The sequence below is a fragment of the Myotis lucifugus genome, unplaced genomic scaffold (genome assembly GCF_000147115.1).
Source record: "Myotis lucifugus unplaced genomic scaffold, Myoluc2.0 scaffold_355, whole genome shotgun sequence".
Classification (NCBI taxonomy): domain Eukaryota; kingdom Metazoa; phylum Chordata; class Mammalia; order Chiroptera; family Vespertilionidae; genus Myotis; species Myotis lucifugus.
The window spans coordinates 555,224-571,705 of record NW_005871403.1 but is presented as its reverse complement, the minus strand read 5'-3'; the positions used below and the strand labels follow the sequence as shown (position 1 = coordinate 571,705).

At 43.5% G+C, this 16,482-nt stretch overlaps 1 protein-coding gene across 1 annotated transcript in view; it reads left to right on the top strand.

Moving 5' to 3' along the window:
* SPECC1 (sperm antigen with calponin homology and coiled-coil domains 1) overlaps positions 1-16,482 on the top strand; it is a 98,066-nt gene that overhangs the window by 42,217 nt on the left and 39,367 nt on the right. Inside the window, exons 6-9 of the mRNA XM_023764858.1 lie at positions 3,838-3,980; positions 5,248-5,348; positions 9,915-9,996; positions 12,993-13,149. Coding sequence (XP_023620626.1) covers positions 3,838-3,980; positions 5,248-5,348; positions 9,915-9,996; positions 12,993-13,149 — 483 coding nt within the window. The remainder of the gene's footprint in view (positions 1-3,837; positions 3,981-5,247; positions 5,349-9,914; positions 9,997-12,992; positions 13,150-16,482) is intronic.

Below are 16,482 nucleotides of genomic sequence, written 5' to 3'. Positions count from 1 at the left end.
GGCCAGCCTGGGTGAGGGGCTGATGGCTGTTTTCAGGCTGGCCACGCCCCCCACCAACCCAAGCTCCCGGCCTCTCCTTTTTCTTTTCTTTTTTTTTTTTTTCCGGTGCCTCCTTGAGCAGAGGCCAGTGGGCTGGAAGCAGGTACCTTGGATTTATTTATCTTCTATAATTGAAACTTTGTAGCCTTGAGCAGAGCCCAGGGCTAGCCAGGGCAGGTGGGATGCTTGGCTTCCTCCATTGCCGGGGGCAACCCAAACCTGCTCACTCCAGCTCCGTGGCCGCCACCATCTTAGTTGGGTTAATTTGCATACTCGCTCCTGATTGGCTGGTGGTCGTAGCATAGTGATGGAGTGATGGTTAATTTGCATCTTTCTCTTTTATTAGTGTAGATAATCCATGTCTAACTGGACCTGTGCAATTCAAACCCATGATCAGGGGTCAAATCTACTTCATTTATTAATGGTGTTGTTACTGGTTGATCCCAAATAATTCTAAGACAGACTGGTGTAATGAATTTCAAGCCTGTTTATGATTAAAATACTAACTGTTCTTCAATTCAGGCTTTGTAAGTCTGCGCGCGCACACACACACACACACACACACACACACACATATATATATCACTGTTATGTAACACGGTTAGTATTTAGACCAGTAGCTTCTCTAATCCACTTAAACCTGCAGAGTTTTCTCATACTGACTCCTGTTCTAGCCTGTGGACTGATTGGGTCTTTGGCTATCTGAAGGCACAGGGACTGAGAACTGTTCTTGAAGTCTTGCACTTTTCTAATAGTGTCTGAACGAGTTTTCTGACTTATCATTTGATGTTTTGAATCACAGAGAAACTTGGGTAATTGAAGGGAATACTTCAGTAGATGTAGGGTTTTTATGTTGTCCTTATTATCAAGGAATGAAATGAAAATGAATTTTTTAAGTGATCTTCCTTTTAGGAGGGGTGCCCTAAGTTTCTACAAGGCCTTTTGGTAGCAAGTATTTATTTTTAATTTTAAAAAAATTTTCAATTGCAGTTTACATTCAATTTTATTTTGTATTAGTTTCAGGTGTACAGTACAGTGGTTAGACAATCATATACTTTATAAAGTGGTCCCCTGATATTTCCAGTACCCAATTGGCACCATACATAGTTATTACAATGTTGTTGACTATATTTCCTATGCTGTAATTTACAACCCCATATTTTATACCCACTAATCTGTACTTCTCAATCCCTTCACCTTGTTAACCCAGTCCTCCAACCCTCCTTCTCTCTGGCAACCATTAGTCTGTTTTCTGTATCTATTTATGTTTGTTTCTGTATTGTTTCTGTTTTGTTTGTTCCTTTATTTTGTTCATTAGATTCCACATATAAGTGAAGTTATATGGTATTTGTCTTTCTCTGACTGGCTTATTTCACTTAGCATAATACCCTGTGGGCCCATCCATGCTGTCACAACTGGTAAGATTTCATTCTTTTTTATGCCGAGTAATATTCTTTGGTAAATATGTACCACAACTCATGTATTGATGGGCACTTGGGTTGCTTCCATAGCTTGGCTATTGTAAATAGTGCTGCAGCCCTAACTGGTTTGGCTCAGTGGATAGAGCGTTGGCCTGCAGACTGAAGGGACCCAGGTTCGAGTCCAGTCAAGGGCACATGCCCAGGCTGCGGGCTCGATCCCCAGTAGGGGGCATGCAGAAGGCAGCTAATCAATGATTCTCTCTTATCATTGATGTTTCTATCCCTCTCACTTCCTCTCTGAAATCAATAAAAACATATTTTAAAAAATAATGCTGCAATGAATATAGGGATCACATTCTTTTGAATTGTTTTTGATTTTCAGATATTTACCCAGAAGTGGAATTGCTATGTCATAAGACAGTTCTATTTTAACTTTTTTAGGAAACTCCATACAGTTTTCCATAGTGGCTGCACCAAATTGCATTCCCACCAGCAGTGCATGAGGGTTCCCTTTTCTCCACATCCTCGTCAGCACTTGTTTGTTGATTCTGACAGGTGTGAGGTGATATCATTTAAAAATGGGCAAAGGACCTAAATAGACACTTCTCCAAAGAGGACATACCGAGGCCAAGAGACAAGAAAAGACTCTCCATGTCACTAATCATCAGAGATGCAAATTAAAACCATAATGAGTTGGCAGGTTGTTTCAATGGATGGGTAAGAGGGTGGCCCACTTTGTTTCTCACCTGCCTGAGAATGTCTGGGACAGAGAGAGGAGATATTTTTTCTGCTCCTACCTAACCTGATGTTACTCTCTTTCTGCACATACGCCACTTAATTTTATACTGTGTAACACATGGGGAAAATAAAATAAGAAACCAAGCCCATTCCATAAAGTAATAATTAAACCCAACCCCCTACCAGTTTCTGAAATGCCTACTCTGTTCTTCCAAAGATGTCATAAGTTTACTGATTTTTTTTTCCACCCAAAAGAAGGGGCCACGGAGAGGAAAGTGTAGAGCAGTGTGATGTAAGTGTTTTAAGTTCTGTTTCACTTAAATTCATTCTGTTCACGTTGATTGCAGATCTGCAGGGGAAAGCTTTGAGAATTAAGGACAAGTAAATTCAATTGCAGAAGCTTATGAGTAGCTAGATTCATTTTTAAAAAATGTCAGCAAGTAAATATTTTAAACTTTCACTGACCTTATTAAAATATACTCCTAGAAATATTCTTTTTGAGCCATTCTCATAAATTAGTCATCATCTTGCAAACAATTTGATATAATAAAAAGAGCAGTGGTTTAGAAAGTAGGAGATTGGGAGGTCATTCCCAGGGAGATTAAATGACAATGCTAACATCCACTGGGTGAGGAAGCTGTGCACTGGGTGAGGAAGCTGTGCGTGAGAGGGTTGAATCTGATGATCTATCTTTAAAACACTTCAATGAGTCTGTGCTTGAATTCAGAAACCACATTCAGAACTTGCCAGGAAAGCTTGGATGGGAGTAGAAGCTTCGCCTTGTGCAGCATCGCAGTGTTACTTGTTCTAGAATACCATTCCCGCCTGGCTCCTGGAGGGCAAATGGTGTAGGAGTCAGGATTCTGCTGTAATAATAGATCATTGTCTGGTTAGTCGAGCAGGAAGGTATTAAATGGCTTGCAGGATTGTTGGGAGGCTGACGACAGATTCTAGCGGAGCTTCCAGGGACAACTCCCCAAAGTCACAGCGCAGGACGGAGCGACCAGGGCACTGCTACCTCACTGTGAATGGGAGCTTTAGCCCGGGGATCCCTACCGCTGGGAGCCTGAGCGTGGGGAGCCTGAGCATGGGGAGCCTGCCTGGCAGGCAGCTCGCCTCTGCTGCAGCCTGCCTCAGCCCGAGGACCCCATCCCTCTTCCCCAGCGCTGTCCACTCCAGGCCAGGCCACATCTTGCTGACTGGTGGACCCTAAATCACATCTGAAATCCTAGTTGCAGGGAGTCCTGAGGTGTCACCTTCCCAACCTTTGTGGGCCAGGACAAGCCAATTTACTGTCGTCACAAGCCAATTTACTGTCGTCACCATGGACAGTAAACTAAGTATTTATGATGAATAATATTTGTGTATTTTTTTTTACAGTTTACAGAATAGACTCACATTTTTTTTATTTCTACATCTTAAAATACTATTTCTGGCCATTCCCAAGAAAACATCGTTGATAAAAATTGAGAGCAGCACCTACCTTATTTCCAAAGACACAAATGGTGCAGAACAAGATTTCAAATGTGGGCTCTCCTTCCAGATCTGTGTATCTCCTCCACATCCGTTCTGTTCTCTTCCGCGTCTTTCCCCACGAACACCCTCCACCTTTGCGACTGACTTGCTCTTTGCCGTGCAGACCTGTGCGTGCGGAGTCGGAGCCCGAGGCTGATGCCCCCGGCCGCTGGCCCGGCGTCTTTGTCAGCAGAGCCTCCACAGCGCCTTTGGAGCCCGCGACCACCGTGAAGTCCCTTATCAAGTCCTTTGACTTGGGACACCCAGGTATTTAATCGTTTTGTTTTATAAGCAAAACTCAATTCAGACCAAGGCCCCAAATATCAAGCCTGTCTCTACTCCACACTGACCCCAAATTGGCACAACCACAAGGGTTCTTCTAGATCAGCAGTTCTCAACCTGTGGGTCGCGAACCCTTTGGCGGTCGAATGACCCTTTCACAGGGGTCGCCTAAGACCATCCTGCATATCAGATATTTACATTACGATTCATAACAGTAGCAACATTACAGTTATGAAGTAGCAACAAAAATAATTTTATGGTTGGGTCACAACATGAGGAACTGTATTTAAAGGGCCAGAAGGTTGAGAACCACTGTTCTAGATCGTTCCACAGGAAGCCTCTGTACAGGAAAGACATGCTGCAGCTGCAGTGAGCTGGCCATGGGCAGTCTCCCTCCCCACCTCCTTGCCTGCTCCTGCCTCCTCACCTTCCTTTTCCGCTCTGTCCATAAAAATCAGGTCACTGTTGTTTTATTTGCCTTCTGTGGTCTGCGGTCGGCCAGAGCCTTCACCTCCTAGGAAGTGAGGTCTTGCCTCCTGGGGGTCGGCGCGCTGGTTGATACCCTGGCCCGCCTCATCCTGCAACATGCAGTTGGACTTTTCTGCACCTGGTCTTGTCTTACGTAGGACCCCCATGGGATCTGTCATTCCTGATTTTGTACAGCCCACCTCTTTCTGGAAATGTCACCTTTATCCACTGTTACCCACATATAAGAAAAAATGTATATCTATACTCTCTATACACATAAATATAAAAATAACAATGTATTTCTTCACTCAAGAAATATGCTTATGGTATTGGGAGACTGGAGTAATAGCTGATCTTAGGATGTTCTTGGTTATTTCTGTTAAAATAGTTTGCAGCTAAGTTAGACTACAGATTAGACAGCTAAGTTAGACTAAGTTAGACTGTAGATTAGACTACAGATGTTGAAAGATAGGAAATCCCCGTGACTACATTCAGTCTATGAAGATGGGAAATGAATTAAAGGTGGTTTATGCAAGAATTTTCCTGTTCCTTATTGCATTGGGTCCTCATGTGTCCTGTGTCTAAGAGCAACACAACTTAGTTCATTGCTCCCCTCTCACTGTCCAATTCAACACTCATCCACAGAGGAAAAGGAGAAAAGAGTAGACATAATACTTTATAAACAGCATGGCATACATTTTTAATCGCCAAAAAAGTAACAAGTCAGGAACTATTATTTTTGATTTTGAACTCACCAACATATAAACGTTTCCATCTCTTGCAGGTGGAGCTGGACAGAATGTTTCTGTCCATAAGCCCCCGAGAAGCCCCTTGAGCGGAATACCAGTGAGGACGGCCCCGGCGGCCGCTGTTTCTCCAATGCAGGTATAGAAGAGGATTGCGTGTGGGTGGTGGTCTGTGTCAGCGTGTGATAACCGTGTCTTCCACATGAGCAACAAAAGGGAGTAAAAACCAATTGGTTTATTTTTTGAGGCAGGTTAAACATTTTTAATAAACCTAAAGTAGTAATAGTTTAACTTTCTTTTTTAAATATATTTTTTTGGATTTCAAAGAGGAAGGAAGAGGGAGAGAGAGATAGAAACATCAATGATGAGAGAGAATCATTTATCGGCTGCCTCCTGTACGCCCACACTGGGGATCAAGCCCGCAACCTAGGCATGTGCCCAACCCAGAATCGAACCATGATCTTCTGGTTCATAGGTCGATGCTCAACCACTGAGCTATGCCGGCCGGGCAATACTAGTTTAATTTTAATTAAAATTTACACTTTTAATGCCTAATAAAGGTCCAAGAGAGACACTATAAACTTCATACAATTTTGGTAACTTCTTTTTTCCCATAAGATGACACTTGAAGTTTTCAATTAAATGAAGATTGTAATTTTTACTAGAAATGAACATTGAACTAGATGTTTTTCTCAAAGAATTGTTTTTTCTAAAATGCCCTCCGAGGGAATGTTTACAATTTATAAATTCTAAGGAGCTCACTAGATGCAACCTGCCATCTATGCTGTTTTCTGATGGATTCAGACCAAAGCTTCTTGGCATTTTCTAAGACCAGGGTTTTTCTTTTATATATGTTTGTTTGTTCGTTTATTTATTTATTTATTTATTTTTAAAAAACACTTTTTAAAAAATAGTTATTGTTGAAAGTATTACATATGTCCCCCATTTCCCCCCATTGACCCCTGACCCCTCCGGCCCACCCCACTCCCTGCCCCAGGCCTTCAGCACCCTATTGTCTGTGTCCATGGGCCATGCATATGTGCACACAAGGTCTTTAGTTGGTTACCTCCCACCACTCACCCTCCCCCCGCCTTCCCTCCGAGATTCCGCACTCTGTTCCATGCTTCCATGTCTCCGGATCCACCCCGTTCATTAGTTTATTTTGTTACTTAGATTCCACATGAGTGAGATCATGTGATACTTGTCTTTCTATGACTGGCTTATTTCACTTAGCATGATACTCTCCAGGTCCCTCCATGCTGTCTCAAAGGGTAAGAGATCCTTCTTTTTTACTGCTGCATAGTATCCCATGGTGTAAATGTACCACAGCCTTTTTATCCACTCATCTACTGATGGGCACTTGGGCTGTTTCCAGACTTAGCTATTGTAAATTGCGCTGCTATGAACATAAGGGTGCATACATTCTTTCTGATTGTGTTTTGGTTTCTTAGGATATATTCACAGAAGTGGGATCACTGGGTCAAATGTCAGTTCCATATTTAATTTTTTGAGGAAACTCCATACTGTTTTCCACAGTGGCTGCACCAGTCTGCATTCCCACCAGCAGTGCACTAGGGTTCCCTTTTCTCCACATCCTCACCAGCACTTGTCATTTGATTTGTTGATGGTAGCCATTCTGACAGGCATGAGGTGATACCTCATTGTTATTTTAATTTGCATCTCGCTGATGATCAGTGACTTTGAGCATTTTTCCATATGTCTCTTGGCCATCTGTATGTCCTCTTTGGAGAAGTGTCTATTTAGGACCTTTGCCCATTTTTCAATTGGATTGTTTGTTATTCCTTTTGTTAAGTTGTATGAGTTCCTTATATATTTTGGATATTAACCCTTTATCAGATGTATCATTGCCAAATATTTCCTCCCATACAGTGGGCTCCCTTTTCATTTTTATGGTTTCTTTTGCTGTGCAGAAGCTTCTTATTTTGATGTAGTCCCATTTGTTTGTTTTATCCCTAGTTTCCTTTGCCCTAGGAGATGAATCTGTAAACATATTGCTATGAGAGGTGTCTGAGATTTTGCTGCCTATGGTTTCTTCTGGGATTTTTATGGTTCCCTGACTTACATTCAAGTCTTTTATCCATTTTGAGTTTATTCTTGTGTGTGTTGCTGGTCTAGTTACATTTATTTTTTGCCTTGTATCTGTCCAATTTTCTCAACACCATTTATTGAACAGACTGTATTGACTCCACTGTATGCTCTTGCCTCCTTTGTCAAATATTAACTGGGGTCTCTGTTCTGTTCCATTCATCTATATGCCTGTTCTTGTGCCAGTACCAGCCTGTTTTGAGTACAGTGGCTTTGTAGTATAATTTGAAATCTGGTATTGTGATTCCTCCATCTTTGTTTTTCTTCTTCTTCAAAATTGCTGCAGCTATTTGGGGTCTTTTTTTGATTCCATATAAGTTCCTGGAGTATTTGTTCTAGCACTGTGAAATATGCTGTTGGTATTTTAATAGGGATTGCATTGAATCTGTAGATTGTCTTGGGTAGTATGGACATTTTAATGATGTTAATTATACCAGTCCATGAACATGGAATACTCTTCCACTTGTTTACATCTTCTTCTATCTCTATTTTCAATGTCCTGTAGTTTTCCAACTACAAGTCTTTTACCTCCTTGGTTAAGTTTATTTCTAAGTATCTTACTTTTTTTGTGGCATGGTAAATGGGATTTTTTGTTTTGTTTTGTTTGTTTCTCTTTCTGAGAATTCATTATCGGTATATAAAAAAAGACACCTATTTGTGGATGTTGATTTTATATTCTGCTTCATTGCTGAATTCCTTTATTAACTCTAGTAGTTTTTGGTAGAGTCTTTAGGATTTTTTATATAAATATCATGTCATCTGGGAATAATGAGAGTTTTACTTCCTCCTTTCCAATTTGGATGCCTTTTATTTCTTCTTCTTCTTGTCTGATTGCTGTGGCTGGGACTTCCAGTACTATGTTGAATAAGAGTTGTGGAAGCAGACATCCCTGTCTTGTTCCTGTTCTTAGGGGAAATAGTTTTAGTTTTTGCCCACTGAGTATGATGTTGGCTGTAGGTTTGTCATATAGGCCTTTATCATGTTGAGATATGCTCCCTCTTTTCCCATTTTGCTGAGAGTTTTTATCAAAAATGGGTGTTAGAATTTGTCGAATGCTTTATCTGCATCTACTTGTTATGATCATGTGATTTTTGACTTTCAATTTGTTTATGTGATGCGTCGCATTTGTTGATTTGCATTGTTTATTGAATATTGTACCAGACTCGTATCCCTGGAATAAATCCCAGTTGGTCATGGTGTATGATCTTTTCAGTATATTGCTGGATCTGATTTACTAATATTTTGTTGAGGATTTTAGCATCTGTGTTCATCAGGGATATTGGCCTGTAATTCTTTCTTTGTAGTGTCTTTATCTGGTTTTGGAATGAGGATAATGCTGGCCTCATTAAAGAAGCTTGGAAGTGTTCCTTCCTTTTTAAGACCAGGGCTTTTGATGTGATAAATAACATGCAGCACTCTGCTTCTCCTGCACTAAGATCGATGCTGTCATTAACAGGTACCCTTTCCTGGTGTCAGAATTTTAAAAAGATTCCCAGGTGATTCTAATGTGCAGCCAAGGTTGAGAACCACTGTTGTTTTTATATCATATTTTTGTTGTTTTCATATCATGTTTTTGTCGTTTTTATATCATGCCTCTGTTATTGTTATATCCTTTTGTTACTGTTTATTTATTAATAAATTTATATATTATTTTCATATACATTTTACTAATTTCCTTTCATCTCTCACACTTCTATTATAGAGAAAGGGCAAATAGCAATATTAAAATATCTCCGCTAATTAATTCCCTTTTTAAAAAAAAATATTTTATTGATTTTTTTACAGAGAGGAAGGGAGAGGGATAGAGAGTTAGAAACATCGATGAGAGAGAAACATCGATCAGCTGCCTCCTGCACACTCCCCACTGGAGATGTGCCCGCAACCAAGGTACATGCCCTTGACCGGAATCGAACCTGGGACCCTTGAGTCTGCAGGCCGATGCTCTATCCACTGAGCCAAACCAGTTAGGGCAATTAATTCCCTTTTAATGTGCACGAATTTTGTGCACCGGGCTACTAATCTTTTCATATATCTGTTAGCCATTAAGAAACAGTGTTTTTACACATATCCTTGAATATGCATAGAATATTCCAGGAAGATATTCACAAAGCTGATTAATAATATTTACACGTGCCCAGTCAGTGTGGCTCAGTGTTTGAGCATTGACCCATGAATCAAGAAGTCACGGTTGGATTCCTGGTCAGGGCACATGCCTGGGTTGCGGGCTCGATCCCTAGTGTGGGGTGTGCAGGAGTCAGCCAATCAGTGATTCTCATCATTGATATTTCCCTCACTCCATCTTCTTTCCTCTCTCTAAAATCAATAAAAAACTTTTTAAAAAATTAAATAAAATAATGATTACCCCCAGGGAGAGGAACGGGAAAGGCAGACTTCCCTTTAGCTACGTGTCTTCTCTGGACCTTTTGAGGATCATGCCAAGTGCATTTATTGTCTTTCACACTAATACGTTGTTGTAAAAGCTCCTCTGGTGACTCTGATGAGCTTGAGAACCGTGTACATACATGTGCGCACACACCTGGCCTGAGCTGGTCCTGATGTCACAAGTTCACCTGTGCTGCTGTGCCCTTTGGTTTTGTAGAGGCACTCAACCTACAGCGGCGTTCGCACAGCCAGCAAAGGAGTGGCCCAGCGCTTGGACCTTCCCGACCTTCCCCTCTCAGGTAAATCGTCTTCAACGTGATCACTTACTTTTTTGTGGGGTTCCCTTTTCTTAGCATGAACCAAGCTTAGAAAAATAGTCCATGGCGTTTATTCCAGATGATTTCAAGCTCTCAGTGTGTGTGATGAGGGGTGAGAGCCTGCTTCCTGTGCGGTGCCCTTCTCCCTGTCAGGGCTCCGGAGCAGCGTCCGGCTGTGGGAGCTGTGTGTGTGTGTGTGTGTGTGTGTGTGTGTGTGTGTGTGTGTGTTTTATACTGAATCTCAGGAAAATAAAAAAAGTATTTTAAGAAAAAACTTAGATCTGATTCTGACAGTCTATTGCTTCCATAATTTCTAAAATATGACTTTTGAGATATTTTTGTCTTTGTTGAAAGTCACATCTTGACAAGGAAGTGCTGGTTGTAGCTGTAGTTCTCAGTGTCACATGTTCACTCCTGCTATGCCTCCCCCGCTGAAAGCCACGCAGAGTTACGGGGCACACGCTTACGGGGAACACGGTTATGGGGCACTCGGTACAGGGCATTCAGTTATGGGGCACTCGGTTACGGGGAACACGGTTACGGGGCACTCGGTTACGGGGCACACGGTTATGGGGCACTCGGTTATGGGGCACTCAATTACGGGGCACACGGTTACAGGGCACACGCTTATGAGGCACTCGGTTACAGGGGACCCAGGAGTGGGACTGCTGGGTTTGAGCCTGGCACTGCCACCTGCAGCCTGGCTGTGGCCATGTTATGCCACCTCTGTGCTGTGCTCCCTCCTCTCCAAAGTGCAGAGAATGCTGTCTGCCCAGTAGACGGCTGCAAGGGTTGAGTGGACTTGGCCCCGGGGCCTAGTGCTGCAGCACAGTCGCTCTTGTCACCGGGCCCACTGTCTCTGCACATCGGCTCACCTGCAGGACAGAGACCGTAGCAGCATGTGAAGGTTGTCCAGACTACACACCTGAGCCATTTATCTCTGTGTCTGCGTGGTCACTGTTATGAGGAAGCAAAAATGACAAGAACATTAACTGGCTATTTACTAGTGCCTGTCGGAAGGAGAGAAAGCCAAATATCGGATCGCATAGGTAGAAGTCCTTTGCTCTTAAGTTAAGATAGAACTTCTGTAACATGGTGTGAATAAAAGTACATTCCTACTGCACTTCTTTTGGATCATGGTCACACGTGGACAGATTTAATTCTGAAAATAGTTGTTTCTATGAGATAAGTTTTACTCTTTGTAAGTTCTTTTACCTTACTACCTTATTTTTTCCCTTCTGAGTTCTGTTTTCTTGTTCACGGAATTAAGGGTTTTAGACTGAGATAAATACCGACATTGAGAATTTCAGGTTACCTGGGCCTGTGCGCTGCAGCTGACATGTGAGAGACCAGCCCTATGGATTTTACACGGCTGCAGGACCAGGATGCGAGTTTTCCTCATCTTCTCCCCCAGTGTGGCCTTTCGGTCATGAGGCTGGTGATTGCTCTGATTCACAGCTTCATAAAGGAATGATAAAGGCTTACAAAGGATTTCGCTTCATAGTAATGATGCCAGGAAGAAGGAAATGGTGACCAAGGACCAGTGGGTAGTCCAAGGTTGGCAGAGTGAGGAAAACAGAGAAGGGGTGAGTGAGGCCCAGAGCAGGTAGCTATTCCTGTGCCAACCGAGTGACCCTCCGAGGAATGGAGGGAGGTCAAAGCAGAGCACTGGGCGCCTGCCGGCCTGCCTTCTGCACGCGCTGAGTGGTGTGACGGGAGCCGCTTGCCTGCAGGCACAGTGCTGGGCGTCTCAGGCTCGTGTGGCTTTGACTGTGGTAAATACCTATGACATAGTATTTATTATCTTAACCATTTCAAGTGTAGTAGGTGAGCTTTTGGTCACAATATTTGTGTCTTTTCCGTTCTTCCAGCTTTAAAATTCCTATTTGTGTAGAGAAAGCCTTCTAATTGACCAGGTAAATGCTGACGCTGAGACCACAGCAGCCATTGCCTCCAAGTGACTAGTTCGTTGGCAACGCCCCGCTCCCCACCTGGCACTGTCTGCCCCACCTGGCACTGTCTGCCGGGTGCTTCTGTTTACTATCCGAGAAGGATTACATGTGAAAATTGCTTGCTTTCAGGCTGGACAACACTGAGTCATCAGAAACTGTAGAAATGGGATTAATGTGTGTTTTTGTTGTTTTCTTTAGTGGTGTAAACACTGTTTTCCCTGCTCTTCCAGCTCCCCATAATTGGTGGCTGTTAGGTGTACGAATAGTATTTTCTTCCACGACTATTTAAGGTGCCCGAGGAGGTGACTGAGGGCTCGCCTGTGGCACTGAGCAGGTTGCTTCATTCTCTGAGCTCCCCTTTCCTTTGTAAATACAAACTAGACTGCCCAGAATGTTCTCCGCCCGATGCCTTGGGGCCCATTAAGAAATGTCAGCTGGAATCAGCCTGCTTTGTTACCTGTTTTGACTCAGACAAATGTGACAGCAGAGAGGAACCTGAAAAGACTTCCTTTGCTTCTTTTTAGAAAGTCAGGCTTTTTCTCCTGTAAAATAATTGTCGTTCTTGGTTCCCAGCTCTGTCTGCTGCCACCTGTGACCTGATGGTCCCTTAGGCGCCTTCCTACCAGCCCCCTCTCAGATGCCCATCAGTGAAAGCCGAGTACCGGCCGCAAGGACAGAGCTGGCTCCGCGGGCATTGACCTGTGCAGTGGCACAGGCTCTTACTAAGGGCGCAGGTCCAGCGCTCTGGTGCGTCTTGAAATTCTGAATGATTTCTAAAATGGGGATAATTTGGCATTAGTCCCTTTGAATTATATAGTCATCCCTGCCTGAGCAGTCCTTTCCAGAAAATATCACTTCCCTATTTGCATTTTTTATTGCTTATCCAGAAACTATATCTGTTATCTATTCGCATTGGGAATAAAATGAGAATTGTACTGTACAAACTCAGGTACCACGTTTTAAAAAGTGCGATGACCAGTCAGATCCTGTCCTTCGGGAGTAGTGATCGTGTTGTTGTGCACACAGGTCTTCTAAAGGGAAGAGCTGACGACCTGAAGCCGGACCCTTACCTCCGCAAGAGCCCCTCCCTGGAGTCGCTGAGCAGACCCCCGGCCCTGGGCTTCGGAAGCACGAGGCTGCTGAGCACGTCCACCGGGGGCTTGAGGCCACACAGCAAACTCAGGTACCACGTTATAAACAGTGAGAAATCAGATAGACAGTGGGCCGATGCCCTTGGGTCTTCCTTCCTTTATGCCTTTTGTTACAGAATTTGCCAGTCAACCAAAAAATACACAGGAGTACCCGGAGATACAGGAAAACCCCATTTATATCCAGATGTACTAGTACCGTGACTCAGGGGAGCCTGTTTCCAAATTTTGAGCAAACCAGTATGGAGGAAGTTTTCTTTTTATACCCTTTGGCTTCTTTGTCCTCCAAATAAGGATCAGACTTCCGGACCTTTCGCGGGCTTTGCAAAAAGCCCCATGTGTTGGGATGGCGCCAGCACTGATAACCCCCTCCGGGGGTTGCGTGTGGTTCATGGTTTATGGCCTCTGTAAAATCTAAGTATTTAGGTAAATAGGTCTTGCAAGACCAGATAATTAGGGAAGGGGCAGTGACTAGATTATAGGCTAACAGGAATGTGCATTAAGGATATTGATTAACTAGGTACAGAGTCAGGCTGCTAGCTCCCCCCTCCCCCCAAAAAAATGTCTTATTTTCCTCATCATTCCCCGCCCCCCTTAAACCTCAAGCTGATTTTCAGCCTTGGGGATTCAATAGAAGACTCAAAGATAGGGAGTAGGGTGTTCAGCAACTTGAGTTTTTTTCATTTTTATTGCCCAAGGGATTGTGATGGCAGTCCAGAGATCTGGTCTGGAGTAACATCCGAGGCTTCAGGGCTTATTGATTCTCTCTATTAGCTGTTCTAAAACCTGTTGGCTTTCTTAGAGGAAGGGAGAGGGAGTCTATACAGGTTTCTTCATTTTCGGCTTCAGAGCAGTTGGAGTGGTGAGAAGCACTCATTCCTCATCACTTATGGTCACTGTACTTCTACACATATTTCCTGGATGAAAACAGTTAAGACCCAGTGCCTGCTTTCAGCAAGGGAGAGGCTCTGCACGATAGATGCAGAGTGACGTGAGGGCTGTGGGGCAAGGAGCTAGCTGGTGCTCGGTGCTGCTGTTGGACCAGGAAGTCGGGGAGAGGAAGCAGTAGTTCTGCCGGCGCCTGCAGGGGTCTGCGCTCTGGCATGAGCCAGGAAGTGGTGTTAGTCAGTGAGACTGGACCTCGGGCTGCAGTGGTTGGGGAGTCTGGCGCGTGTGTGGTAGACTTCCTGCCAGTATGGGCTGGGAGGTGGGTCCTTAGGACGTCACACCAGGAAAGGCTGATGAGAGCCACAGTGCAAATGCCAATGTCAGATGCTGGCACTTGTTTTGGTAAAGCAGTGGGAGCCACCAAGTGTGTGGAGGTCTGGTTTTGATGTGTGTAGTGGTAGTAGGACAGTAAACAGTGGCTGCAAGAAATGGGAGGGGTATTGCTAAGGCTGTTTAGAGGGTGCTTCAGCGGGAGGTGAGGGCTGGAGTGGGTGATGGAGTGGGCAGAGACCGCCGGGTGGGCACAAAAGGCTGTCTTTGCTTTCACAAATCTGCCACCGCCTCCCCTCCGTCATGTCCTGCTTCTCCGCGTGGAGTCAGCCTCTGGAACACTGGGTGCTTCCTGTGCAGCCGTGTCAGACACCTCCGCGTGGGTCCACATTCCACCCGTCTCCGGTTCTCCTCAAGCTAGGCCCCCCCCCCCCCCCATGTGCAGAATGTCCCTGCCCCTCAGTCAGCAAAGCCTGTTCTTCCTCTGCCTTTGCAGCTTGATGCAGGCACTTCTGATGCCGCCAAGGTTCCAGCCGCAGGGTCTGCCTTGTGGCCTTGAACTCCTGAGCACCTCTCCTTCCAGGGCAATCTGTGCATGAGGTTTCACTAACCACCTGGCGGCATCAGCACCCCTTTTCTTTGCCTGAGGCATCTCCCACTTATTTGGGTGTTTAATTCACTGTGCATAGCAGCATGCCTTCGCCCTTATTAGGACTGTAATTTAGTGAATCTTAAATTCTTTGTGTTACATTTTTATGTCATTCTCAACTTCTTGTGTTGTGGTACACCCATAGCATTTCACTCAATAAATAGGTAGATATTAAAAATAGGTAGATAGCTCGGCTGGTATGGATCAATGGTTGAGAGTCGACCTATGAACCAGGAGGTCACAATTCAATTCCTGGTCAGGGCACATGCCCAGGTTTTGGGCTCGATCCCCAGTAGGGGACATGCAGGAGGCAGCCAATCAGTGATTCTCTCTCATCATTGATGTTTCTATTTCTCTCTCCCTCTCCCTTCCTCTCTGAAATCAATAATTTAAAAAAATTATAAAAATCAAACAAACAAAAGAATAGGTAGGTAGATGAGTATACAGAATTGGCTATCTTAGGAGTAATGGCTTTTTTTTTTTAAATATATTTTATTGATTTTTTTACAGAGAGGAAGGGAGAGAGACAGAGAGTTAGAAACATCGATGAGAGAGAAACACCGATCAGCTGCCTCCTGCACATCCCCCACTGGGGATGTGCCTGCAACATGCCCTTGACCGGAATCGAACCTGGGACCTTTCAGTCCGCAGGCCGACGCTCCATCCACTGAGCCAAACCGGCTTCGGTGGAGTAATGGCTTTTTAACAGACATTGCAACTACCATTATTAATATTATAAAAGGATTTTTTGAAAGTCTGAGTAAGTTCAGCTCTTGCCATATCTTTGGGTGTAGTCATTATTTTGGCCCAAATAAATGAAGGCATATCATTCAGAGGTTTAATTTAAAGCTCCAGGTATTAAATGTCAGTCTTGTTTATGTGCCAGAGATTGAAATAATCAAAACAGGTTTTAAGGACCAAAATTAGTGCTATTCTGAAATGGGTCTTTTATACTTTATTTTATTTTTTCCAGTTGCTCTTTTCTTTGTGCTAGAACTGCATACAAAAAGGCTATTTGTGTATTAATATGCTATTTTTACTATACCCTAAATCGTGAAAGCTTAAATTAGTGAAATTAATTAGTTACTTATTTTTATATTCATGTCACTGAGACAAACCAATGGCAGGATACAAATTACCTTGGAAGTTCTCATCCTATTATTAATTTTTTTGCAATCTTATCTAGGTAGCTCTGTTTTTAAAAGAAAACTGTTTGGTAAATGTTTAGTCATCCATTTATACAGAAACTCTTCCCCAAATACTCATTTCAGTCTTCCCTCGTTTGTCAGACCTAGACATTCATCTCTAGGAAATGGAGTAAGCCCAGGCCAGGCACAGCAAACTCAGGCAACATCACCAGAACTTCATAGTTAACAGAAACTTGTGGGTTTGAGTTTACAGATGTGTCAGATAGAAGGAAAGGCAGGCATCACATTATACAAGAAAACTTTAATTCAAGTATAAAGTTTTCCTTAAAACCTCCCTACCTTGATGCAGATTG